General features: G+C 45.1%; 1 protein-coding gene across 1 annotated transcript in view; it reads right to left on the bottom strand.

Annotated features, from left to right (window-relative positions):
- Positions 1 to 25,929, bottom strand: part of LOC149353655 (nose resistant to fluoxetine protein 6-like) — a 39,810-nt gene that overhangs the window by 9,893 nt on the left and 3,988 nt on the right. The window contains exons 2-7 of the mRNA XM_089575845.1: positions 12,034 to 12,242; positions 8,131 to 8,254; positions 6,782 to 6,869; positions 6,257 to 6,369; positions 5,408 to 5,587; positions 3,512 to 3,608 (exon numbers count right to left, since the gene is read on the bottom strand). Of these exons, the coding sequence (XP_089431971.1) occupies positions 3,512 to 3,608; positions 5,408 to 5,587; positions 6,257 to 6,369; positions 6,782 to 6,869; positions 8,131 to 8,254; positions 12,034 to 12,242 (811 nt within the window). The remainder of the gene's footprint in view (positions 1 to 3,511; positions 3,609 to 5,407; positions 5,588 to 6,256; positions 6,370 to 6,781; positions 6,870 to 8,130; positions 8,255 to 12,033; positions 12,243 to 25,929) is intronic.

Here is a 25,929-nt window from a genome sequence, read left to right as displayed (position 1 = left end):
CTAACTAATCACCCTATCGACATACTCTTTTCTGCGCAGCATCCTCACATCATCCTCTTCCGATTACAACCACTTGTTTGACGCTGCCTCTTCTGAGAACGTCACAACTACTGCGGACACGTTTTGCGGACACGTTTAGGTGACACGACCCCGCCGACAGAGCCTAGAAATGATTTGGTGTACCAAAGCTTCGAAATTTTGGTGGTAATTTTTGCTGTTCAGCACCATACAGCACGAAGTGGCAGCCGCACAAACTAGGAGCGCTTGTCCCGATTTCCTGGAATTGTGTGAAGCCAATTGTATCCATGTGTGCTTCCTACGACCACAATAAATTCAGCTTTTTTTTATTTCCCCTCCAATGTGTGATTATCATCATCACCATCATCAGCTGAACTACGCCCACTGCAGGGCAACGGCCTCTTCAATATACCTCCAATCCACCCCCGTCTGCGCCAGCTGCGGCCACCTTGTCCCCGCAATATTCGTAACCTCATCCGCCCGCCCAACTTTCTGCCGCACCCTGCACCGCTTGCCTTCTCTTTGAACGCAGTCCGTTACCCTAAAGCACTATCGGTTATCTTGCCTTCACATTACACTTACCTTGACGGATCAGAGATAAGTGCCGCCTCAAGCAACCCTAAATCCACCTCGTGCGGTAGAATCCGAACTTGTGGCCCTTTTTGAGTCGAACTCTTCACTTTGCAGTGAAACACGAACCACCTTTACAGACTGAGTGCTCGAAACTAGGTTTGCCCTCGAAGGAGCGCAGCGAGGTTTGCGGAGCCTCCTCCAAGCGCACACCCCTGAGGAAGCCGGGCGCCAGTCCGGGGGTGGCTTGTAGCTATTTTTACCGGTGGGTGTCCGGTGGTGGGTTTCGAACCAACCACCTCCCGCAGCCGAAGCAGACCACTAGGCCACTTGCCTTCACATTACATGCCCTACCTTTTCCCATATCTTCTTCACTTCGACTAGGATGTCATTAACTCGTATTTCTTTCTAGAGCCTCTCCTCTCCTTTCCTGCCTTTTAATATTACACCTACAATCTTCTTTCCATAGCTCGCTGCTTTGTCCTCATTTTTTGTGGTGAACCCTTTTCGTTAACCTTCACGTTTTTCCCCAAAGGTGGGTACCGGTAAGACAGTCGCTGTGTACTTTTCTCTAGAGGGATACTGGTAAACTGTCATTCATGACATGCGAACTCTTGCCAAATGTGCTTCACCCCATTCTTATTCTTCTAGTTATTTCCCTCTCATGGTCCGGATCTGCGATCACCACCGGCTCTAAGCAGACGTATTCCTTTACCACTTCCAGAGCCTCGCTACGTATCGTAAACTACTGTTACCTTCCCAGATTGTTGAAGATTGCTTTAGTTTTCTGCATAATAATTTTTAGACCCAACGTTCTGCTTTGCCTGTTAAAGTCATCGATCATGCTTTACAATTCTTCCCCTGAGTTACATAGCAAGGCAATCTCATCAGCGAATCGCAAATTACTGAGGTAATCTGCATTAACTCTTATCCCCACCTGTTCCGAATTCAGGTCCCTGAATACCTCTGGTAAACAAGCGGTGAATATCATTGAAGAGATCGCGTCTCCATACCTCTAGATCTCTTCTATTGGGATTTTATGTCTGTCTTTTTGAAAAACCATGATGGCTGTACAGCCGCTATAGATATTTTACAGTATTTTTTACATTTTGCTACTTTACACCCTGGTTCCGCAATGCCGGCATGACTGCAGAGGTTTTGACGGAGTCTGATACTTTTTAGTAATATGTGAAGGCTGTAAGTAGGAGTTGGTTTTATTCTCCGCATTTTTATATCACCTGATTAATAGTAGGAATATGGTCTATATTAGAGTGCCCTTTACGAAAGCCTGCCTGGTAATTGGTTGATTAAAGCATATAGTTGTCCTGATTCTGTTAGTGATTACCTTTGTAAATACCTTGTAGGAAATGGACAGTAAGTTGATAGGTCTGTAGTTTTGAAAGTTGTGATGTCCCCTTTCTTATGGATTTAGATAATGTCCGTGTTCTTCCAAGATTCCCTGACGCTCGAGGTCATGAGGCATTGCATATACGGGATGGCCAGTTTTTCTAGCACAATCTTCTCACCGTCCGTGAACAAACCTGCTGCTACCTGATCCTCAGCAGCTGCTTTCCCCATTTGCCTTCTTTCTAAGGCTTTCTTTACTTCTTTCTTCGAGGGAGATTTGTACCATTATCAATACGAAAACATTTTATGGCTCATCAGTAACGAAGCCCGGCGTTGTTCAGGCAAAATGGTCCGAAAACTCCAATGACGTCATCAGCACAGCTGTCAGCGCAACCATAAGAGAGTAAGCAGAGGACCCAATGTATACATAGACACCCAATGACTTTAGGTGAAAGATCTTCAACCTAACTGCGTTTGACCTAAAGGCCTTTAACCTTAAGACCTTTATCGTAAAGGTATTCAAGCTAAATACCTTCAACCTAAAGGTCTTTACCATAAAAGCCTTTGCCCCGACGCTTTTGAGATACTAGTAGTTAGTAACTAGTACTAACTAGTAAAGAAATATCGTTAACTACTAGCGCACGATGACGAACAAATGCTTTCGCATTCATAGCCCGTAAGTAGTGTTAAGGGCCTTCCTACCGTCCGCCAACAGGTCTGCTGCTACCTGATCCTCACCAGCTGTTTTTGCCCTTCGCATCGCTTCTAATGATTTCTTTACTTCCTTCTTCGAGGGAGATATGTACCATTTGTTGGAGGTGTGACGGGATCCACTTTCATCAAATCAGCTGGAGCCTTGTGCAAACTCTTTTTAAGGAATTCGTAATCCTCCTGGCTTAATGCACGCTATTTCAGCCTGCTTTCTTCCGAAATTGTGGAAGCAGGGCAGAGCGCTGGCCATTATCCATGTTGGATCCGCTCCCCATTAAAGTGCTTGGCCCAGACCCTTCTTTTTGACACTGCCGCGGTGGCTCAGTGGTTACGGCGCTCGGCTGCTGACCCAAAAGACATGGGTTCGATCCCGGCCGCGGCGGTCGAATTTCGATGGAGGCGAAATTCTAGAGCCCCGTGTTCTGTGCGATGTCAATGCACGTTAAAGAACCCCAGGTGGTCGAGATTTCCGGAACCCTTCACTGCGGCGTCCCTCATAGCCTGAGTTGCTTCGGGACGTTAAACCCCAATAAACCAAACTAAACCAAAGCCTTCTTTTCGTTGTTTCAGTGACCACACGTCCGATTGAATGCACCCGAGGTAGGTTTCATGTTTTCTTTTATTATATAATAACCCAATGCCAAATCAGACGTCATAATTTCTTTTGTTGTGCATCACAGAATTTTTTTCTCCACTCATGCGACTGGCATTTACGCGGTTACATAAAAGGACTGTAGCCTGCGTTTCCTTTTAAAAAATTCAATCCAAACAAATTGCGTCGAAGTACAAAGATAGCCTTCCGCATATCAGCTAATGAGAGACGAATGCTCTAGCCAGAACTCAAAGTTTAAGCGTTATGACTTACGTCATCACAAGGAATGTCTGGACAGCCATGAATGAGTTCGCCTGGACGGTAAACGGAAAGTCTTCCTTGATTCTTCTGAGAAATCCTATGTTGTCAGCTGCAAAGAAACATGCAACAGTTGTGTTCTCTAATACTGTAGTGTGTGCATCATTTAAATTTTATACATCGGGATTCGCTGTTGTTAAGTTCAGCCCGTGCTTCAGACAGCATGAACGCAACATGTCAGAAGAGGCAGACATGTCAGAAGAGGCAGACAACTTCACGATGCACTTCATGACATGCTTCAGTATCCTCACTTCAAGTGACTTACAAGTTACTGCATGCGATTACTTGGCCTGAAGGCAGACTTAAAAGCACATCAGGGAATGTTATTCGGGCTTGTAAAACACAATGTTTAAAAAAACTTGAATATAGTAATACGTGGGCAAGTGGTAAGTGCGCCGGAAAAAAGCAAATAGAAAACACGAGATTAGAACGACACAATTGGTCGCTTTGCATATAGCGAGCTCTATTTCTCTTTCAGTTACCAGCAGCTGGCGGCAGTAATAAAATATACAGAAAAATTTAGAAGGCCGAGCATGACTAAAAAGGAGGCACATATGGCAGAGTACTTAGGTTTTCTCCAAACTTAAATTTTGTTGATCTTCCCGCATTCAGTTAAAAGGAAATGAACTGCCCATATAGGCCTTGTTGCATGCTGCTGTGCTGTCTGACTGGTTTAACGGTTCCTGCGTGCATTCCTTTTAATCAAACATTTTGTATACTAACTACATTGTTTGTTCGCCGACCTCCGGAAACTCGCAGCGGTGGTAGTCAAGGCTTTGATCCGGAGTCTCGAAACTGGCAAAACTAAAAAACTTCGAGGCCAGCAACATGCGTGTTCGCTGTAACGAGCATCTGAGTATGCCTGTTACTTTCGTCAATTAGGCTGGTGGCACACATTTGCACGAATACTGCCATCTGCAAATTTGAGATGCAACGAAACAGCGGCACCGCCGCTACGTTCGTTCATTGAAGCTATGAAGTTGTTCAGATATGGCTCGCTACAAAGTCCGCAAACGAGACGACATTGTTTGTACGCCACTGCGCTACAGTAGCGTCCTCTTCCAAAAAAAGAAGACTTGCGAGAAAAAAAGAAACAAATGAAACTGCGAGGTAGGTTCGAACAACTGGTTTAACGTAACTTCACAGGTGAAAACGGGGAAGAGTAGCCGTGGAATGGGCAGAGCTTAAAGGGAAGCTGAATTAATTTTTTGATAATTCGAGGTTATTCAAAAATTCGAATCTATCAAGCTTCTAGATAAAGCATGCAAAGTATTTTTGCGCTAGCATTTGAAATGGTAGCATAATCGTCGATTAAAACCGCGACGATGTTTACGCTTGTCCTCACTACGTTGGAGGAGCGCGAGGAAACTCGGCAGTGACGTCATTGTTGCCCAAATTTCAGATGTCCGCTGCTTACGCCTGCATGCTGCTGTGCGTCGTCAGATGGCGCCAAACAATGCATTATGAGATTCACCTTCGATGGCGTCGGTTTTCTTCCATGGAATAACCGTTTCTTCGCTGGAAACGTAGTGCTGTCATACGTGACGTCATTATCGGGGCCTCTGGCCGTCGCTGTGCACTTCAGAGAAGCTGAACGCAGACGACGATTTTATTCGGCGATTACGCCACCATTTCAAATGCTATAGGAAAACAATTTCGCGGGCTTTACCTGCACATTTTGCACATTCAGCAACCTTAAACTCATCGAATTCTAAAACCGTTTCAGTTGCCCTTTAACGTGTACGTTTTCTTGAGGCTGGGCAACTTCTAGTTCCTCCTTTGACACAGCCGTGCCTCTTTCACTCATTTTCGGACAGGCAAGGAGGGACCAAGTGTGCCCGTACTACTCACAGCCAGCGTGTATATCTCGAAGCAGGTGGCTATGCCCCAGCACGACCCACGTGGCCGAGAGGACTCGCATGCCGTGCACAAAGCCAAGGTCGTTGGAGTAGTCTCCCCAGTTGGGCATGTGCATCAGCTTCTTGCAGGCTTTCCTTAGCGAGAAGGACGTCACTGCGCTGGCGAGGTAGCCTGCGCGACAAGGTATTGTCTCAGTGTAGCTACCGCAATCGTTACAAATCCTCGATTGTGGATTTCCTCTCGCAAGTAGGTCGATTATAGGTTCATGAATATCGAGGCGTGATTTCAAAACTTATTAGATTTACGTAATACGCCGGATATAACCTCGCTGCCGGCTTTAGACGCCTTAGTATTTGACTACTTGCAAAGAAACGTTTGTGTGAGCCTACCCAACTGGCCGAAGCACAGCCAAGGCGAAAACAAAACAGGCACGCTGTAGAAAAAGCGCCGCTTAGGCACGTGCTTTACTGAGCCAGAAAGAAAAACAACTTAATTACGCTGTAATGAGCTGGCCGTATTATCATGTGCGGCCACTTCCTTTCCAGGGCACATCGGACGCCTGTGATTCCTTGGCGGTGCGCATGCCCAATAAATTTGAAGCTGTACAAGGAAGCGCCTCGAAGACAAACCTCCTTCTTCGACTCTTTCCTCCTTTCTGTCAACTAACACATCATGTGGCGGCTATCATTTTGAGTTGGTTGCTATGGCGGAACTTTATACCGCAGTGACTTCGGAACGTAAGCTCGCTATTAATTGCGATGCTTCGCATAGGCGTAGTTTTCTTGACTGTCAAGTTGCTTCCCGATCGTTGTCAGTGAGTTTTCGCAACAAGACACTTACCAGTGGACGCCTGTTTTCCAGTTTCCTCGTTGTCATTCACGGTGAACATCGTTCTGTAGATGTCATAACCAGTCCCAAAAAGAATAAACGATATCCACACTCCAAAGATGCACCTAGAGAAGTGTGGAATGTTGTCATATATAATGTGCATTATAAACGAGGGTCTCATTTCAAACAGCAAAGAGAGCAGTGTGTTCATTTCACTGCGCAATTTCAGAGAGAGGCCAAATGCCACATCAGTGACGTAATGACGCAGGTGTGGTTACTTAAGTTGCACCAAATGAGGCCACGATTCTTTTGGCGCCTAAACAAATATTTTAAGCCTTCTTTATGTGATGTTCTTTCTTCAGAGCTATAAGGTCTATCACTCCCCAATCAAAGGCTTGTGAACACAATGCCCTAATTGGTTCTAGGGTGAAATAAGCTGCGTTATGATTTTTCTGCACGACAATGTGATGAAAAGATTTCATTTGCCTAAGTTACCGCTGCCAAGTCTTAATAGTAGGTGCAAAGCGAGGAACTTACAGGATCACACTTTGGCGTCTGTCCAGTTTGACTGGTTCCTCCACCGCACACCACTTCACCTTCAACGGAGAGCCAAGGTCTTTGGTGACTAAATGCAGAAGAGAAATCGAGCCAGTAAATAGGCGTTCGTTTCGGACAGAAACGGGATGTAATAAAGGCAAGAATGATCTTAAATGGAGTGTTGTAGTTCACTGCATTGCTGAACTGCAGCACTGCGTGTGCGCGAAAACCTATACAGCATGGGGATCGAAAGAGGAAAGAAGTCCGGGGGAGAAAATCATGCTTATTTCAGCGGGAAAAGGGCGGCAGGACCTCGGTGCAACAGAGACACAGTTCTGCATTTTCGTTAAATGAAATAATTTGAGTAATGGTTTCTAGCGCTCATCTGCAGTAAATAAATGGAAATTAGACCATTATAAAGCAGTAACCTTAAGGTATAGATGGCAAGTGAGTGTACTAAGAGGACAAGAATGTCTGCCAGACCAATTTCGGAAGAGCAATGTTTAAATTAAGGGGAAAGTAATAAATTGCCCCGGGACTGCTACGACTGCGGACAGCGGCACATACTGTGCGCAGGGAAGGCCATAACGATGCATAAAGTTATAAGAAAAGAACCAACAGAAAAAAAAACAGCACTAAAGCTGCTTCGCTTCGTTTCCGGCTTACCTCCGAAAACACACGAGCAGAAGCATGAATTAAGTAGACAGACTTTTTAACCTAACCCGAAAGAGCATAAAACGTCCGTTCAATCGACGCCTAATACCTGCCCACGAAGCCAGATAATCACACTCCGAGATGCAATTTCATGCATGCGTCATTGGCCGACAACTTCGGCTTGTTCGTTTACCATAAGGGCTAAGAGCATCCTTTAAATAAGATCCCTCCATGCTAAAAAAAACGTGACATAACCACTTTCTGGCCGAATTCCTCCTCTAACCACCTCGCCTATTATTGCTTGAGATCTAAGGGTCAAAACTTGTTGGTGAGTTTAAAATACGAGAATGTGCGATTGCTTCGCGCTGGCGTTATGATCAGTTTTTGATGTAAAACTTTATTCCACTTAGGGACCGATCATCTGCAATCGGCTGCGATGTGCTGTCTTGCGTATGTGCTTATGTTTTGCCGTTTATCTGATGCAAAATCATCCATCGCTAGTTCTGCTATGCATCGCGGAAAGGCGGAAGGGAGAGAAAATTCAGAGTGAAAAATTAAGAGTTAGTGCAAAAGCGGCGAGGACGATGGCAGGATGAAGATATGGCGCCATCTTCTCAGTACAGGGGGATTTTACGGTCACATGGCGAAGGAAGCGTGCAATTCTTAGTGCGCTCCGTTTGACAAGGCGTCCTTACAGTGGTCGATGATGACCTGCAGGTCTTCCTTTTGGCACATGGAAGGCACACAGACCCCGAGCTTGTAGAGTGGCACCGGGAGTCGACTGCCGGATTCCGCCGCTCTTGATATGTTGCCGACATACTGTTGGCAGGTGATAGAAGAAGGGGGTAAAGCATGGGCTACGTACCACAGTGGTGTCACGACAGTAGTGTTAGCAGCGCATATGCGCAGACTACGGAAGTTTTGTTAACAACTCTGAGGCGTTATTAGTAAAAGTGACCGTTTAAGAACGGTCACTCTATGAGGCGATAAGTCGCCTCATATAGTGAAAGTGCGAAGGTGATATAGTTAGTCCTGCCTTTCACTGTAGATGTGCTTCGTTTAACGATAGAGCTGGTGCTTATAACAGGAGGTACTTGACACACGTGAAGCGTTGCTGCTATCAGTGATTATAGATCAGTGCTTTAATGTTGGCATTCTTGGTCAGTACTGCGAATAATGCTTTTAAGGGTACACGCTGAGAACCCTCGAACATATCGATCCTCTGAGCCTCTGTGTCTGTGGTTCTTGATGCCTAATACATGGCCACTGTTCTGCTCGGCCGGCGCACAATTTTTTTTTTTCCTGAGGAAAAAAGGACATGCCTTTGTGCACAGCCTCTAGAGAACAACTTCAAAGAAAGGTCATAGTTCGTTCTACCCCATGTACCCGCAACACAAACGTACCTCGCATTGGAACAGCTGCAATAGAGAATGCAGAACCCCACTCACGACAACATTAATCTAAACAACCGCCCCGCCGCGATGGCTCGGTGGTTATGGCGTTCGGCTGCTGACCCAAAAGACGCGGGTTCGATCGCGGCCGCGGCGGGCGAATTTCGATGCAGGCGAAATGCTAGAGGCCCTTTTACTGCGCGATTTCAGTGCACGATAAAGAACCCCGGGTGGTCGAAATTTCCGGAGCCCTTCACTACGGCGTCCCTCACAGCCTGAGTCGCTTTGGGATGTTAACCCCCCATAAACCATAAACCGTAATCTAAAAAACCTGCTTTCTCGGGCCTGTTGCGGGTCAGTCCAAACCAAAGAAGTCTCTGAGGCGGAGGAGCAGCCATCATGCTAGCAGCCGTCGCTTCCAGAAAGAAGCCGAACATTGTCACAGATTCTTAGGCGGCCTGTCGCAGCGTTGTCAAAGGGCGCATTTCGAAAGTGAAATTAAAAGAAGCACGCAAACACAGCAAAAAAATTGGTGGGGGCTTAGCTTTGGTTAAGCCTGGTAGGTTGCGAAAGCTAAAGCCCAGCGCCTCCAACAGAAGGAACGCCGTGCGCCGCGTCTACTGGTCACGCGTGGCTATCGGCCGCCGCTGCGCGACGACTCGACTTGGTAGCCCCTCCCTCACCCTGGTATGGCGTCACGCTATGACGTCACTAGGCATGGTATGGTGTCAGAGGTCATTCTAAATGACACGCGTGGCTACCGGCCGCCGCTACGCGAAAGCCCGTTCATGAGCGTACTATTGTTCGTGCAATAAAACGAGGAGACGCGCAACCGCTTCTATAGACCTTTTCGCTGTCCACAGCTTGATTGAGCGCGCGTGAGCGTTGGACTGTGCTGCGCATGCGCGGTATATGCCGCTTTGAAATCCGGCGTATAGAACGCTGGTGGCACAGTCCAGTGGCAAAAAGGCAAAAATATGAGAAGATCTATGCTTGTTGCTCGTTTTCATCCAGATTGCGTGCGGTTTCTGATTTCTCTGTACATTAACCTATCGTGGCCCGGATCTAGCGCAGAGCAAGGGAAAAAATTGTAGGTTGCTTAATTACCGTTACCCGATGACATTGCGATAGCATTAATTTAATTTCACTGCTTCTTATCTCCCGCCGTTTCATGTGGCTTGCTCCATGCTCGCCTGATAGCGCTTCTACGCGCTCGGATGGAAGATGATGGTTGACGACGGCTTCCTAATCACAGCGCGAGATACTAGCAGCCGGGGTTTTAAGCGGCGGCGATGACCTAGTGGCCTGAAGCACCGGCCAGCAGATCTGGTCTGTTATCGCCGCCGCGGGCTCGAATACAGCTCCCGCGAACGTGAATTTTTCATTTTTTTTAGTTTCATCCACAGATGTGACACTGGGCAGGAAAAAAACCCACCCACTAGGCTGTGCTCCGGGGTAGACCTCCCAGACGTTTACCTTTATACAGTACCATACCTCGCACCCGGTCCGGTGCACGCAGTGCCAAGTGCACCAGTGCCACCTGACTTCAGGTGTCAAAAGGCGTTTGTGATATGGCCCGCATATCTTTTATAGGTCGCGGTCATCGGTACTACTTTTTGATCATGAGGAGAGTTGGGAAGTTCTCGGTAACGACATACTACCCCAACGGTGACTCAATTTTTCCACGCAGAGGTACGTCACGAAACTATCGTTGTGATATGCTAGTGGCCAACACCTTGCGTCCTAAAAAACCATTGCTGAGTGAAAAGTTTCCCAGTACACCGTCGAACAGTGACCAACACGCAAAGGCCAGCCATTCAGAGAAACGTGTTTCATTCGGTGTCCATGGCAGAATTACTGCGCAAACATGTGCTGAGTCTGGTCTTGCACCTGAATGCCAATGGTGGAAGAATTATCTTACACCGTTATACGATAATAAAGCGGGCTTTGAAGTTCAGATGTTAGGGGAGGGCTTTAAAGACCTGCAGATCTTTGAGTATGCACGGTGTTTTACCTAAGACTTTACACAATTTTTTAAAAATAAGTTTTTTGAGCTAGAAAGGCGCTTTCTTCGGCATAGCATTGTCAGCGGTGTAGTACATCAGAAAACAGCTAAGGCGTGTTAACTAGCAGGCTGCTTAACTAGTATTCAATAGCTAACCTTTTAATTATTACCGTTTCGCTCCTTATTTTCTGAGAGGCGTGCATTCAATTGCAATTAATATCCATATAAGTTTCTGGAATTTCAAAAAACGCGGTTAGCGTCGGCGCAGCGCCGACAAAATACATGCGCTATCGAGGAGCTTGCAGGCAAAGCATCCTTTCCGGTGCCAGTAGCTAGTCGAAAGGGCGAAAGTTTGTTGGGCCACAGCGCCGTGGCTAACCGCGTTTTCCGAATTTCTAAAAACTGCTATGCGACCGCAGTGGTGGCCTAGTGCTTTAAGAAGCCGCCTTGCATGCGGGAGGGTCGGAGTTCGATCCCCCGTGCCGAAGGGTACCACCAGTGATACAATGAGTACAAGCTTTCCCCTGCCGGGTGCTCGGCTTGTTTAGACTGAATTGTTTGGAAATGGGTCTTTGACTCCACCTTGAGTAGAAGAAACAACCTTGTGCAATGGCGTTCTTTGGCCACAGATGCCCTTGTGCTTTGAAAATTCATCATCATCAAAACGTGCTATGCATATTACTCACGGCGGGCTACACGCATCTCAATAATTAAAGAAGCTAACAATAATAGTTAGAAAGTTAACTAATAAATATTAGCTACCCAGCCTGCAAGTTAGCACACCTTAGCTGTATTCTGATGCACTACACCGCTGCAATGTTATGCCGAAAAAAGAGGTCTTCTCACTCAAAAAGTCTATTTTTAAAAACTGCGTAAAAAAACAACAACCTGTATATATAGTCCGGCATTTTAAACACATATGTATACCCCTCTTCCAGGAGTACCGTCTAGCATATACTTACTGCGATCTGATCAACAGGGATGTTGCCGTCGAGTTTGATGCGATATACGTATCTGTGTGCGGGAACGGAACAAGGTCCACTCTAGTTTTCAAGGCTGCCGCGCAAGCGTTTATCTGTTAGTAATCATTATCATTAAGTGGCGAGCCGAAAGAACAGTAATCAGTAATTTTTATCGGATGGGTGCGGTTAAGAACCACGGCCAGCGCTGCGGCACATGCCACTAGTGTAGCGGTTGCCCACCTGGAGACCGTAGTGCTCGACGTATTTGTTGACGATGAATCGCAGTGATGGCGAAAACCGTGAGCCGTCGCTCTCCAGGTGCACCATGCAGTACCTGCCCTGGAACAGCCCCTGGTCGTGCCGCACCGCCAGACACTGGTCGTACGCACCGTACGCCGCAATGCGGCCCTGCATCGTGCCGGCGTGCGGTCTGCCCATTGCGTCCACCACTGCGCGAAAGAAATTGAAAAGTTTGTTCATTCATCTAGTACTTTTACTGCTTTCAGGACGCATTGCTGTTAGCGATGTCCCTGGAAGAAGTCAAAGCAAAGAACACAGAAAAAATCAAAAATACCACGAAGCAACATAGTCAACATTGGTTTTGGAATATTGGTTTTTGAGGAAAGAAAATCAGGCAGTAACTGTCTCACACAACTCGGTGGACACCCGAACCACGCCGTGAGGGAAGGGGTAAAGGAGAGAGTGAAAGAAGAAAGACAGCAAGAGGTGCCATAGTGGAGGTCTCCGGAATAATTTCGACCACCTGGGGATCTTTAAGGTGCACTGACATCGCACAGCACACGGGCACCCTTTGCGTTTCGCCTCCATCGAATCGCAGCCGCAGCGGTCGGGTTCGAGCCCTGGTACTCCGGCTTGGCAGACGAGCGCCTCAACCACTGTGCCACCGCGGCGAGTCTGCAAAATAGGATTCTCGGCTGCTCATTTGAACACAGCTGCGTCGGTTATTCATGTACGTTGTGAACAAATTAATGTTGCCCTGTATTGATAGACTACTATATTCTAATGACGAGGACGCTATTTTCACTGAAAACGCAGCCTTCATGGACAAGACCAGTACGAAAACCGAGAAATGGAATACAGGAATCGTATTACATAAGCTGCCCATTTTACCCCGTCCATTTCCAGTCCAGTTTCTTAGGCGCAGATCCCAGACACCGATATCCGCTTCAAAACACTTGATCTAGGGGTATTGTTCCCTGTAGCCGTCACAGGGTTGGATAGACTTGCAGGAAAATTTTTAAACCCAATTTTCACAGCCATAAATGTGCCTTCTGCGGCCGAAAAAAACATCAACGTACCGAGAAAAAGCCATAGGATTGATTTTTACTGAGCAAAAATTGAATGCAGTGGCGTACACGGTCCCTGTAAGGCCATGGAAGTGGTGCAGCGGTTATGTTCTCCAGTAGTCGTTGACAAAAATTGAAAAAAAAAAACGATAAAAAAAGTGGTAGGTTAGTACAGCACCATGGGCAATTTTTAAGGAGCGATTCGGGAGAGACAAACAGGCCGTGCTATTTTAAGGAGGATATGATTGACAAAGTGATTTGATTTAAATAACTTTGCGCCACTGTGTTATGGCCTAACAGAAGAAAAAGAGAGAAGGCAGCGAATGTGCTATGTGCAATATTATAAAGCAAAAGATAAAAGAAGTAAACTTTTTAAAGAAACGGAGGCGATGGAAGGACAAAAGCTAACACAAAAGCAGCACATTCATTTTCAGTAGAATAAAACAAATAGGGGGGAGGGGGGGGGGTGATAAGTATTAAAGCTTTACAAAGAAAAATTTATGGCACAACAGTGAAATTCGCCAGTAATTCAGCACATTCTCCTCGAAGGTGAATGCACCTTTGACGTCAGTCTTGTAGCGCCTATAGGCCTTTCAGGAAAAAAGAACTGTGCATCGTTAAGCATCAAAGCACACATTTGCAGCAGGTATCTTCGCGGGCGGAAAAATGTGTGCCCAGATCTGGAAGCAAATGGCGGTCACTGGAAGTTAAATTGGCTGAGCAAGGCGGATTTCTCCTTATTTGATATCAGTCAGTTTCGGTAAAAATGGGGAAGTTTTTTTAGCTGGGGCATTGCCATGCAAGAACAGCCCTCCCGTCAACATGTTTTCCCGACATTCTGTGACCCCTTCCTGGCTTATTTAGCGCAGCTGCTCTGCTCATGGCTCCCGCGCCTCTAGTACAACCCACAACCGCACCTCTCTTCCAGTCCTAATGTATGGACGCCATCACTTGGCGGATGATCTTTCCGTTCCGGACTCCTTTGGCTGCGGTGAACGCGGATGGCTCCACTACTTCAACTGCTCTTTGCTCTCGGTATCATACGGAAATAACCCTGTCCCATCCAATTTGAGAAGCTCAGACTAAAAACTCGTCTCACGCCTGTCTCAAAACAGCGAAGAATGCCCTGAGAAGTCGCCACGGGTTCATGCTTCCGGTCGGCATTGAGGCATTTGAGGACCAACTTTGCGGAAGCCTTCGTCACGTCTAGCACATTGGGTTGTATGTAGCACAACCACACTTGTGAATTATTTAGGGTCTCTGCTATGCAGTTAGCCGATATGCTTCCATCGTTCAAAATTATTTCGTGAAGGATGTTGACATTTTTCCAAGCGGTCGGATCTATATGTCTTCCGGGGCGTTGTAAATGCTAGTCCTCAAAGGGCCGGATGCAATCGACCCACCCACCATTTAACTGTGCCGTTTGAAGCGGCACTCTCTGATACAGCTGCTGAGAGAGTATCAAAATGTTATTTGAGACTTTCCTTGTGCAAGAGAAAACTCATCACACCAGGGCACTCCTCCGGCGTGAAGTTCGTAGAAATAAGCGACTACTTCAGCTCGCCAAAAAAAAAAAGGGGGGGGGGGGGGGGGGGGCTTCTGTATTAGCGGGATGAAACTGGGCCCGGAATGTATTAAGATTATAGGTTTTCTAGTAAGGTTCTAAAAGTTGCCAATGCTCATTTGGATCAGGGTGAAGCTCAAGACTTATAGCACCCCTTCGTAAACGGTCGTCGAACGGAATTTTTCTTCTACAAAATGTTTTGTGCATGTGATTCATTTCCCTTCTGATAACTTTTTTGTTTTGTTTTACAGATAGCACACACTTCACTTGCCTTATTAAAAGTACTCGGTTGAAGACGTTAACAAACTCATGTGCGGTTTTGGAGCCAGCTAAATAACTGTGGAGCCTCTAAATTGACAAAGGCGGCTTAGTTCGGTAAACAGCGCAAGCAAGAAGACCCACGAAGGCCCACTCGAAGCTCACTCCTTCTTCTGATGGAGTATACGCATAATACATGGCGTTTTAAGCAGCGCTCCATTTCTCACCATGCACTGAACCCTCCTCTAGCTACACTGCCCACTCACACTTATCTCCCCGGATGTTTTCGTGCTGTGGGGAGAGGGGGAACCTGTCCCTATGACTTCTACTTGGTAGCGCACACATATCAGTCTTATTTTCGCATCTTTTTTTCTCTTTTGCGACGCGAAAAGGAAAACGGGTAACTCACTAGCTGGCGTTCGAGCTAAGCGGACAAGGAAAGCGTCCGCGAGATCCGCAGCGGCTCTTTGAACGCGGCTGATGACGACATCCGTCTCGCTGGCGGCGCCTCGCGCTTTCCGCCGAGAAAACCTTCCGCGCGCGCGCGTCTTCGAGATAACTTGCCACGCGTGTGGTGCTGACCGCATGCGCGTAGATTACGCGCGTGTAGCGCTGTCTGCGCGCGTGCTTCCGAGCACGCGTCGCGTCATCGCACCCTCGCACGCGCGCAATGAACGGATTTATTTACCACCGCCTTTACTTCGCCGGAGGTCCCAGGTGTTTACAGTTCGGGCTGACAAGGCCTGCTTCAAGACACGTGCCTTCCGAGTTCTCACGTCTTTTGGTTTCTCGTTTTAAAGCCACAATTGCTGACCCCTTGATAATAAGGCATGTTTTTCTTTTTTTGTGACTCAACAGTAAATTTTGGCGCGGTCTCTGGCCTGTACTATCGCTGGCTGAAATTTGCCAAACACGAAGCGCGGAGTCTACTGAACCTCAGAAGCAGTTCAGTCACGCTGTCTCTGTCCGTACAATAAAGTACAGCCTTGTTCCAAAATTGTCGCGGTACGCAAAACACGACAGTGGGGTAGGCAGAGAAGGCGCACGAGCTCTTAATTTCAACCATGAATTGGAAGTGAGCGCTCGTGTTTCTGCTATCCTACACACGTTCGCGCATAGAGAGCTCGAATTTTTTTAACCTTGTCGTACCAGTTTGCCTAAACTGCCATCTTGGATAGAAGTGCGAACCTGATTCAGAGTGTAAGTTGTATACGTGTGACTTTCGCTCACCCAAACTACTCAGACGCTTCTGCCGTAAAGTCCCCTGACTGGTACATACCGTTTGCACTTCCTGGCCTTATTACACGTGAGCAGACACAAATAGGGAAGTTGAGTCCATTAAAGATGCGTTTAAAAAGAAGCCGACTGTCTTTCAGGTCACGGCAGGCATCGGGGACTGTTACTTTTTTTATTATTGCGGCTTCGTTCATGAGAGGAACCTTGTCGATTATATCTTCTTTTTTAACTTACGAGACCGAATTGAAGAAAGTGGCAGAAAAGAGAACTACGTGCAGTCGGTGGGACCCGAACCAACGACACCGCATGTCGCGTACGGTGCTCTACTAATTAAGGTACGGCGGGCACGGTCCTACCTTATACAACATTCGCATGTATTTATGCTGAGTGTAGCCGAACATTGACAGTGTTAATCAGAATACAGCTAAAACATGCTGATTAGTAGGCTGGTTAACTTATATTGAACAGTTAACTTTTGAACTATCACTACTAGTCTCCTTGTTTATTGAAAGGCCTTTAGCCCATCGTAACTAACATCCATATAAGTTATTAGACTTCTAAAACGCAGTTACCCTCGTAAGTGCAGCCAAACAAATTTTTGATATATCGCAGAGATACGCGCACTGGAGGGGTTGCTTTGCCTGAAAGCTTTTAGAAAGCGCGATGCAGGCAAAATTTTTTGGGCAACACCACCGAGGTTAGCTGCGTTTCGGAAATTGTGAACACTGATAGAGATATTGCTTACGGTGGGCTACGCAACTCTCAGTTAGAAAGGAGACTTACGACAATAGTTAGAAAATTAACTTGAACTTGAACTTGAGATTTATTTACCAGAAAGGCTGGTGGGTCACCTGGGCTAAAAGCTGTAATCAAAGAGCTTGACGAGGCCCAGGCAACCCTTACAAGGCAGCATAGACGACACCAATAAATAATAACAATACTGATAATAATGATGAAAAAAAAAGGTTAAACATGAAATATTAATCTTTACAAAAAATAAGAAACACTTACAAGTAGGTCAGTAAGAAAAGTGTGCAAAAACACTGCATTTTTTTGTTTCAGATTGACACAAATCACATGAGTAATGAGAAGGCATCTTCGTGAGCAAATGGAAGGAAACTATGAACGAATAACTAGAAAATACTGTAGCGAAAACTGCGTTACAAATTGGAAAAAAGCTGTAGAAGTTGAACAGGTGTTAAACATTTGATGTGTTGATATTTGTTTAATATGGACGGAAGATTGTGACGTAAAGACTGGAGCTTGTAGTCGGTGCGGAAAAAGGGTACGAGCCATGTGTCTTTACTGCGTGTGTTCAGGATGTTAGTGTGATGCTGCAATGGACCAGTAATTGCTAAAAGTGACCGAAAACCGACAGGTGAAAAGTAATGTGAGCGTAAGAGTCTGTACTCATACATATAGTTTACATGAAGAAGTTTGTACTGCTGAAAAAAATATAGGGTGGAAGATAGATAATCTAGACAAAATATATGACGAATAGCCTTTTTTTGTAGCACGAGAAGTTTGTTTAGGTTCTGTTTAGTTGTTGTTAGCCACACCAAGCTGCAGTAATTAATTTGTGAGGCAAACAAAGCGTAATATATTTGAAGTTTTATTTTTACCGGAAGAATTGCGCGTGTACGTGATATTGCCCCAGTTGCAGAGCAAAGCTTCTTACATATTCTCTCAACGTGTAAATCCCATGTTAAATATGGGGAGAATGTAACGCTAAGAATCTTGTGGTGCTCAACCACTTCAATATCCTGTCCATTAAATTTAATTGGCTGATCTAAAACAAATGCTTTACTTCGAGCCCGGAAAAGCATGACCTTAGTTTTTTTAGGATTGTTTTTAAGCTGATTTGATTGTGACCAATGACCAATTCTCTCAAGCAAATGATTACATCTGATCACTAAATTAGTTGCATCAATACCTGAAAGGAGACTATTGCAATCATCAGCATAGATAACGAAATTAACTGTCGTGTCGACACAAACTATGTCGTTAATAAACAGATTAAATAATAGAGGACCTAACACGCTACCTAGCGGGACGCCATTTAATATATGTGATGGGGATGACATTCGATTGTTAATACATACGCATTGTGATCTGTTTTCCAAATATGACTTGAATAGCTGAAGAGGTTTACCACGAACGCCATTTATTAAGAGTTTTGCAGTTAAAATATCATGATTAAGAGAGTCAAAAGCCTTGCTAAAGTCTATAAACAACCCAAGGGTAATCTGTCGGTTTTCAATATTTTGTATAATGCATTCTTTGAGCGCCAGGAGTGCTGACTCCGTAGACCTTCCCTTTCTGAAACCATACTGCGCATCCGAAATAAGGCCTATCTTATTGAAAAAGTTATTTAATCTCGTGTATAAAATTTTCTCAAACCCCTTCGAGAACACGGGCAGAACAGATATAGGTCGATAGTTTGTGGGTTCTTTCATATCACCGCCTTTATAAAGCACCGACACTCTAGCTATTTTCATGGCACTTGGAAATTCGCCAACGTCAATGGCAAGGTTAAAGATATAACTAAGTACTGGAGCAATGATGTGAATTACTTCTTTTATTGGCTTGATTTGCAAATTATGTATATCCAATGATTTACTGTTTTTTAGTGACATGAATCTTGCATATACTTCTAGCTCATCTGTGCGAGTAAGAAATAGACTATCAACAGAATTCGAAGCCGACTTACTATGCAGTGAAAGCGAGTGATTGTTTGGCTTAGCTATATTAACAAAATGTTCGTTAAAAAAATCCGCCAGTTCTACACCGGAAAGTACTCGTTCATTGTGTTTAATGTAATCAGGTAGAGCGTCTTTCCTTTTATCTCGGCCGAGTAGATTATTTACCACTTTCCAGGCAGCTTCAGGGTGTTTTTTATTTACATTGGAAAATAATTTCTCCAGATAACTTTTCTTAGAACTCCGTAGTTCGGAATTTAGCTTATTTCGGAAAGCTTTAAATTCCCTTAATGCTGCTTCGGTTCTAGTGCTAAGAAAAATATGAAAAAGTCGGTTCTTCGTTTTAATCATCTTAGCGTGAGCAAGGGTTACCCAGGGTTTTCGAACTTTTTTTGATGGTTTCATTGTTTTACTGGGAAAATGTTTTTTATAAAGTTGCAAAAATACGTGCATAAATTTCATATATGCGTCATTAACATTACATGCATCCCGAACAAACGACCAGTCACATGCCTCGATGTCATGCCTAAAGGCAGATATTGCCACATCTGAAACACACTGCACTGTAACCATTTTATCTGCGCAAGTATTAGAGTGATCAAAAGGATAATAAAACATGAACACAGGGCAATGGTCACTGATATCACATGCGATTGAACCGGCATCGGAGATTACAGCTTCAGCGTTAGTTATCAGGAGATCTAAAGCAGATGATGTTGACAGTGTGACGCGAGTGGGTGTTGTGATTATATTAATAAAACATGATGAATAGAGCCTTGAGGTGAAATCGCGTGTGATCGATGTATCTTGTAGAACGTTAATGTTGAAATCACCTCCGCATAATAAACGAAAGTTATTGGTGCGAACATAATCTAAAAACATTTCAACGAAGTGAAGGAAAGACGGCAAATTTCCACTTGGAGGTCGGTATACAACCGAAGCTAGTTTGTTTCTATATTTCAGTGTTAAAATTTCACAATCATCATTTGACGTGGAAAAATTGGAAAGTAACTCGCAATCATGACCAGTTTCGACATAAAGAGCGACGCCACCTCCTCGGCGGCCCGCACGATTAAAAAAAAATTTCCTATACCCTTGTGGGCTAAAAACATCAGAGTTATCGCAATACCAAGTCTCGGTTAACATGATTATGCCTGGTTTAAAAGAAAGTTGGCCAAAGAAACACTCCAGGTCTTCTGTTTTGCCTACCGAAGAACGAACATTAAGATGCAAAACAGAATGCACTGCGGGTGACGGAAGGAAAATATTCTGAGCTACAGCGAAGTTATGATAGTTCATGGCTATTGACGGAAAACAAGCACGGATACAGTGCCGTTCACTGTATTTTCTGAAGGTCTTGCTCACGAGTTATCTCTAGCGGGCTTGAATCGTCACTTTGCTTAGCGAAGACTCTGCCGTTGTAGGTCCAGACCGACTTCCACTTATGCAGGTATTTTCGTTTGACAGCCATGCCGAGCAATTTCTTCAAGGCAGGGCAGAGGTGCTCGTTTACGTAGAACGGTACTGAACGGTACTGAAGGGACACGATGACAAGACTCGATCTCGCCTTCGACAATTGGCTCACGTATGGTTATCCCGATTTTCCAGACAATTTTCCCAACATCTTAACCTTCTTCCTTAACAACGCCCTGTATCTCGATATTTGTATTCCTTGAATAAAGCTCCAGTTTGACTACTCGCTTTTCAAGCTCTGCATTTGCAGCAGCTAAGGTTCCACATTTAGCCTCCATCGCTGCCTTTTCACCTGTCAATTTTGCATTTGACAGGTGTTAGTATTGCATTTGACAGATATTAGTAAACCACTCTACTAGTTAGCACGTCTTAGCTCTATTCTGATGCGCTACACTGCTGACAGTTCTATGTCGAAAGAAAAACGCTCTTCTAAGTGAAAAAACAAACAAACCTATTTTTAAATATTGCATAATAGCTTAGGTGAAACACCCGGTATGGGAACCTTGCGACGGTTCAAGGTAACACAAACAACGTTTTATCCCTTAGGCATCCTTACATCTGTATAAATCTCTGAAGTTTGCATCATTAGGTACAGGAAAAAGAGATAAGTTTCAGAAATGTTTTAAAATTGGCGAGCCTACCTGAAGATAAGGAACTTCAACATTGATATGAAGGGAAGGGCAGCCAAAAGCGAGGCGAGGTAGTGAATGAAAAGGGACCCCCGCCCCCCCCCCCCCCCCCAAAAAAAAAATAAAAAAAAAAATCAGAGAGCTCTTAAGACTGTTTACATTCTGTGGAGGCGAAAACATTAGTGTGTCATCGCGAGCGGTTGACTTCGATGCGGGTTGCGCTCTGAGAAATGAAACGAAGACGCGCCTCCGAATGCTGATACCACACGCTGAATCCATAAAGGGCCAAGTGAAACACCGAAACACTCGGACGCTCGGTTCGACTACCTGTCGCGAGCTAGCCTCAGACTTGAGTAGCAGACGTGTCCTGTGTGCAACGAGAACGCTCATGACACCACGACTGTACGACGCACGGTTCGGCACAATTTTGTAACGAAAGTCGGGGAAAGACATTAAATGGTAGTTGCGTGTGTCGGCGGTTCAAATCTCTCTCTCGAGCTAGCCTCCAACCTGAATAAGAGTCGCATGCTATATGCACCGAGAAATCGTATGAAGCCACTGGCGCCGGTGTACGACGAACGGTTACGTCACAATTTTGACACGAAAATCGGGAAAACTATCGTCACGCGGACGACCGCGAGGAGCACACTCCCACTCAGCGCGCTCCTGATCACGCGCGCACACGCACGCACGCACGCACGCACACTTATACACACACGTGGGCAGTAAACGTTACAGGAATAAACGAAGGCGGCGAAAGGTGATTTAATGCTACGCTGAAATTGAGAAAGGAGTCATGTATGAAGCAAACAACAACCTCGCAAAGTCAATGATACGAGAAAATAGGAAGAAAACAATAGTAGCAGTATTATTCAAAAAGGAAAAAAATTAGCGCAAAAAAAAAATCTGCAGAAATATATGCACACAGTGCAAATCTGACATGCCCATTCTGTTCTTGAGAAAATGATAGCGAAATGGATAATGCATCACGGATTTTAATGGGGTAAGGACACCGAAATTTTCTTAATTTGTTTTCGTCCATGCTGACTGCCTAACTTGTAACTCAATTTATACTTCCATGTTGATTAGGTTTCAGCAGTCTAAAGACGGCTGCGATGTCACAAGTGAGCACCAGATCACGTGAGGCGTAGAAACCTTCAGTAAAATAGCCCTTTGCTAAACTGCTGCCATTCCGGCATCTGGAGCAGTTTATTGTAAGAGTTTGAATGAATTCCAAACGGCAAAGCAGTGGTTATGTCGCAGGTTTTGTATGCTTCACGTCATCTCATACTCACTTACCACGTCGCAACCATCGTTTCGCAATGTAACGTGAAATGAAACTATAGAGGATAAAAAAATATTTACAATTTATTTATTGAGCCCTGAGGATTTACACGCGGTAATCTATGTTTACTAATGCCGTATGCATCATTCAAGTGCAAAAACACACTCCCCAAAATTTGATGTATCCACTCTTTTAAGTACCGAAAAAGACTGCTGACTACCTGAAACATCGGTTGCCAACGTATGCCGACGGTTGCCGACGGTGTGTTCCTCCTTTTCTCTTGTCCTGCGTCTGTGTTCCGCTGGTTCCACCCTGACAACCGGATTAATCTCCACACGGGCGTTTCTGCTTTTTTCGTTCGTCCAAGCTTTTGTACGAAAAGATAATTTAAAGCCAATAAAAATAAAAAAAAACTAAAATCTTCATCTTCCCTAACGATATCCAATTGATTCGGAGACAACTGAGAAATTTGTGTTTGCATTAAAACATCAATTCAAAAAATGACGAAAAGGAACTATATTCAGTGAAATCTTGGAAACCTATCAAAGGCGCCAGAAGATATGGGATTGCTTCTGAGATATGTGACAGAAACTCTGAGTATAATTTCAGTGATTTAATTTGATTTAAGGCATCATTAGCGTTTGAATGCATTGCTCCACGAATTAATTTCACCTGACCGAAATCTTTACACAGCCAATTTACAGCTCATATCCTGGTTCACAGTAGTTGGGTCATTGCCTGATAATATTGAAATGCATCACAATTAAGATAACCTGGCAATAATTTGTATATCATTTTTTTTCGGAGTCTTGTAGCAACGTTCCCAATGTGTTTTTGTTATCGATACAGATTCGCTCTAATTTAATTAGCCTCTGTCACCTACTCCTGGCGGCGCTCCGCCGCGGTGGCTCTGTGGTTACGGCACTAGGCTGCTGGCCCGAAAGACGCGGGTTCGATCCTGGCTGCGGCGGTCGAATTTCGATGGAGGCAAAATTCTAGAGGTCCATGTGCTGTGCAATGTCAGTGCACGTAAAAGAACCCCAGGTGGCCGAAATTTCCGGAGCCCTTCACTACGGCGTCCCTCATAGCCTGATTCGCTTTGGGACGTTAATTAAACCCAAATAAACCAAACCATTCCTGGCGGTGGTAATACAATTGGTGGTCCAGTTTTGACCACTGCGATCCCCCCTCTTGTTTTTTTTTTTTTTTTGCTCCACGACAATTTCTTCCTGGTGAAATGCAAACAAGGGATTTAAATAACCCTGCGGCAATACTAGCGCTCACGTTCCAGCGCGTTCAGGAGTTCGTGGCCGTGTTCACGAGCACAGCTGCCCAAAAGTAGCAAGAATTGATGAAACTACTAGTTACTTTCAGACTATTTTATTACTGGCTCTCAGTGACACACACTTCAGTGTTCTTATCACCTTGTTTTTTTGACGTATTTAGGAGGGACATATGTTGGCAGAGAAGAAAGCTGGGCTGATTTTATTGGTGCATGCTTAGGAAAGACATAGGAGTGCAAAAATATAAACACGAACGTAGTAAGGGGACGATGAGAGCGCTGTACTGTCAGCAAGCTTTATTAGACGAATAGCGTTTATATGCCAGCTCCTTTACCAATGCGCCAGGGCGCGGACCACAAACATTCACGTGTTTACAGATGCGTATCAAGATTCAAGAAATACCATTTCACTCCGGCGCAGAACTACTGACGTACCTCCGATACAAACATCTACTCGTTTCTTGATATAAGTCTTCTAGGAGTTCACGTTCAGTTTTGCCGCGGCGTTTCATTAACACTTTACAATCCGACAGGCAAGGCTCGCAGGCGACACGATTCTTCACCGAGCAGACTTGGCAGTGGTCTGCAAGATGGCAGCCTTTTTTCGTAATGAACGCTTGTGTTCACACAGGCGCTCATTGAGTCATCGTCCGCTTTGCCCAATGTATACCTTGTCGCATGTAACTCGTATACGACTCCTTTTTTGCAGTCCACGTGGGGCGTTTCGTGTCTTGCGGTGCACTCTTGCGCTTTTTATCAAGATCAAGGAACGAGGAGATGATTGTGTCAGAGGTACAACAATAGTTCAGCGCCGGAGTGAAGTGGCATTTCTTGATAGGAATCTGTAAACACGGGAAGGCTTGTGGTCCACTCCTTGGCGCATCGGTAAAGGAGCTGCCATATAAACGCTATTCGTCCAATAAAGCTTGTTACTGATACAGCGCTCGTACCTTTGTCTCGCTACGCCAGTGTTTGTATTTTTGCGCTCCTACGTCTTTCCTAAATATGTTGGCAACATCTGCCTACCGATTTTCGTGGCAAGCATGTCGACCATTCAGGATGCTCATAGTAAGATGGGTGTCTCTATAGGCCGTTATGTTTTTTTTTACCTTCACACACTCACGCAAGAAAGTTTATGGTTTATAGTTTAGGGGGTTTAACGTCCCAAAGCAACTAAGGATATGAGGGACGCCGTAGTGGGGTCCTCCGGATAATTTCGGCCACCTGCGCTTCTTTAATGTCAGCTGATATCGCACAGTAGATGGGCCTCTAGCATTTCTCCTGCATTGAAATGCGACTGCAGCGGTCGGGATCGAACCCGCGTCGTTCGGGTAAACAGCCGAGCACCATGACCACTGAGCCACCACAACGGCTACAAGCACGCAAGAATGTATTCATATTAGTTGCTTACGAAATTATCCCTCAGTGCACTCAGAGTAGCTCCTTTTCTCGTGGACCGAACCTTAAGTCCGCACAACAGCCCAAAAACTCCTGCTGGAATATCTTCCAATGCCCTTTTATGTTATGCCTGAGTCATCACCTTTTAGAATCTTCGTGTACCTTCCATCGGATTATCATATGGGATTACACTATTACAACCCACTAACCCACCTTAATCCACCCTCTAATGCCAATTAATTCACCTTGATCCATTTTCTGGGGTCGGCTTACTCCCAAAATTTTGTGGCCCTTTCGGTCGCGCACAACCGGGTGGACAGGTGCCTTGGAGGCCAGGTTAAGGGGAGGTCGCAAGGTCACGTGACCTCTCGAGAGCCATTCAGGAATTTCGTGACAAAGAAGCCGGAAATTTTTGTGTGAGACGGAAAGCTAAATGGTTTGACATTAATAATTATGGTGCGTTACCTAAGCAATGAAGCTCCGAGTACGCTTTGCATGGGCTAGTGAGCTGCAGCAAGGTCACTAGATTGCGAATTATGTTAGAGCAGGCGTCATTAAGTCGGTCCTTGTGGCGGCAATAGGATGCCTATAATTCATAGGGCATTATGCACATAATTCAGTTTTTCTTTCCCTTTTGGCACAGGCACAAGTCGCGTCAAATTCTGTTAGCAGCAAACCTGAGTCCAGCGGCAGTATTTTGAGAGAGTTAATTTCTTCATTCATTATTTTCTTTTCTTACGATCGGCCAGCTTAGCCTTCGGTTCCACACCTTGCAAATAATATTTTTGCTTTGCTATCAGTCATGACTTAGTATGTCCCAACTGCCATTGTTGTAAAGACAAAGGAATAATGGGAAAGAATTATTACTAAATGCGAATGCGAAAATGCTGAATGTGGAAGTGTAAATTGATGCAATGAGGCGTTGGTATGTGACCTTGCGGTAGCAGTCGTTCGGTTTGACGCTCCTTGAGGAAATTTAAATCTCAACTGCATGCGCCACAATGC

The sequence above is a fragment of the Amblyomma mixtum genome, chromosome 3 (genome assembly GCF_055824585.1).
Source record: "Amblyomma mixtum isolate Tamu chromosome 3, ASM5582458v1, whole genome shotgun sequence".
In the NCBI taxonomy this organism is placed as follows: Eukaryota; Metazoa; Arthropoda; class Arachnida; order Ixodida; family Ixodidae; genus Amblyomma; species Amblyomma mixtum.
The sequence above is the reverse complement of the archived record's forward strand: the minus strand, read 5'-3'. Positions and strand labels throughout refer to the sequence as shown.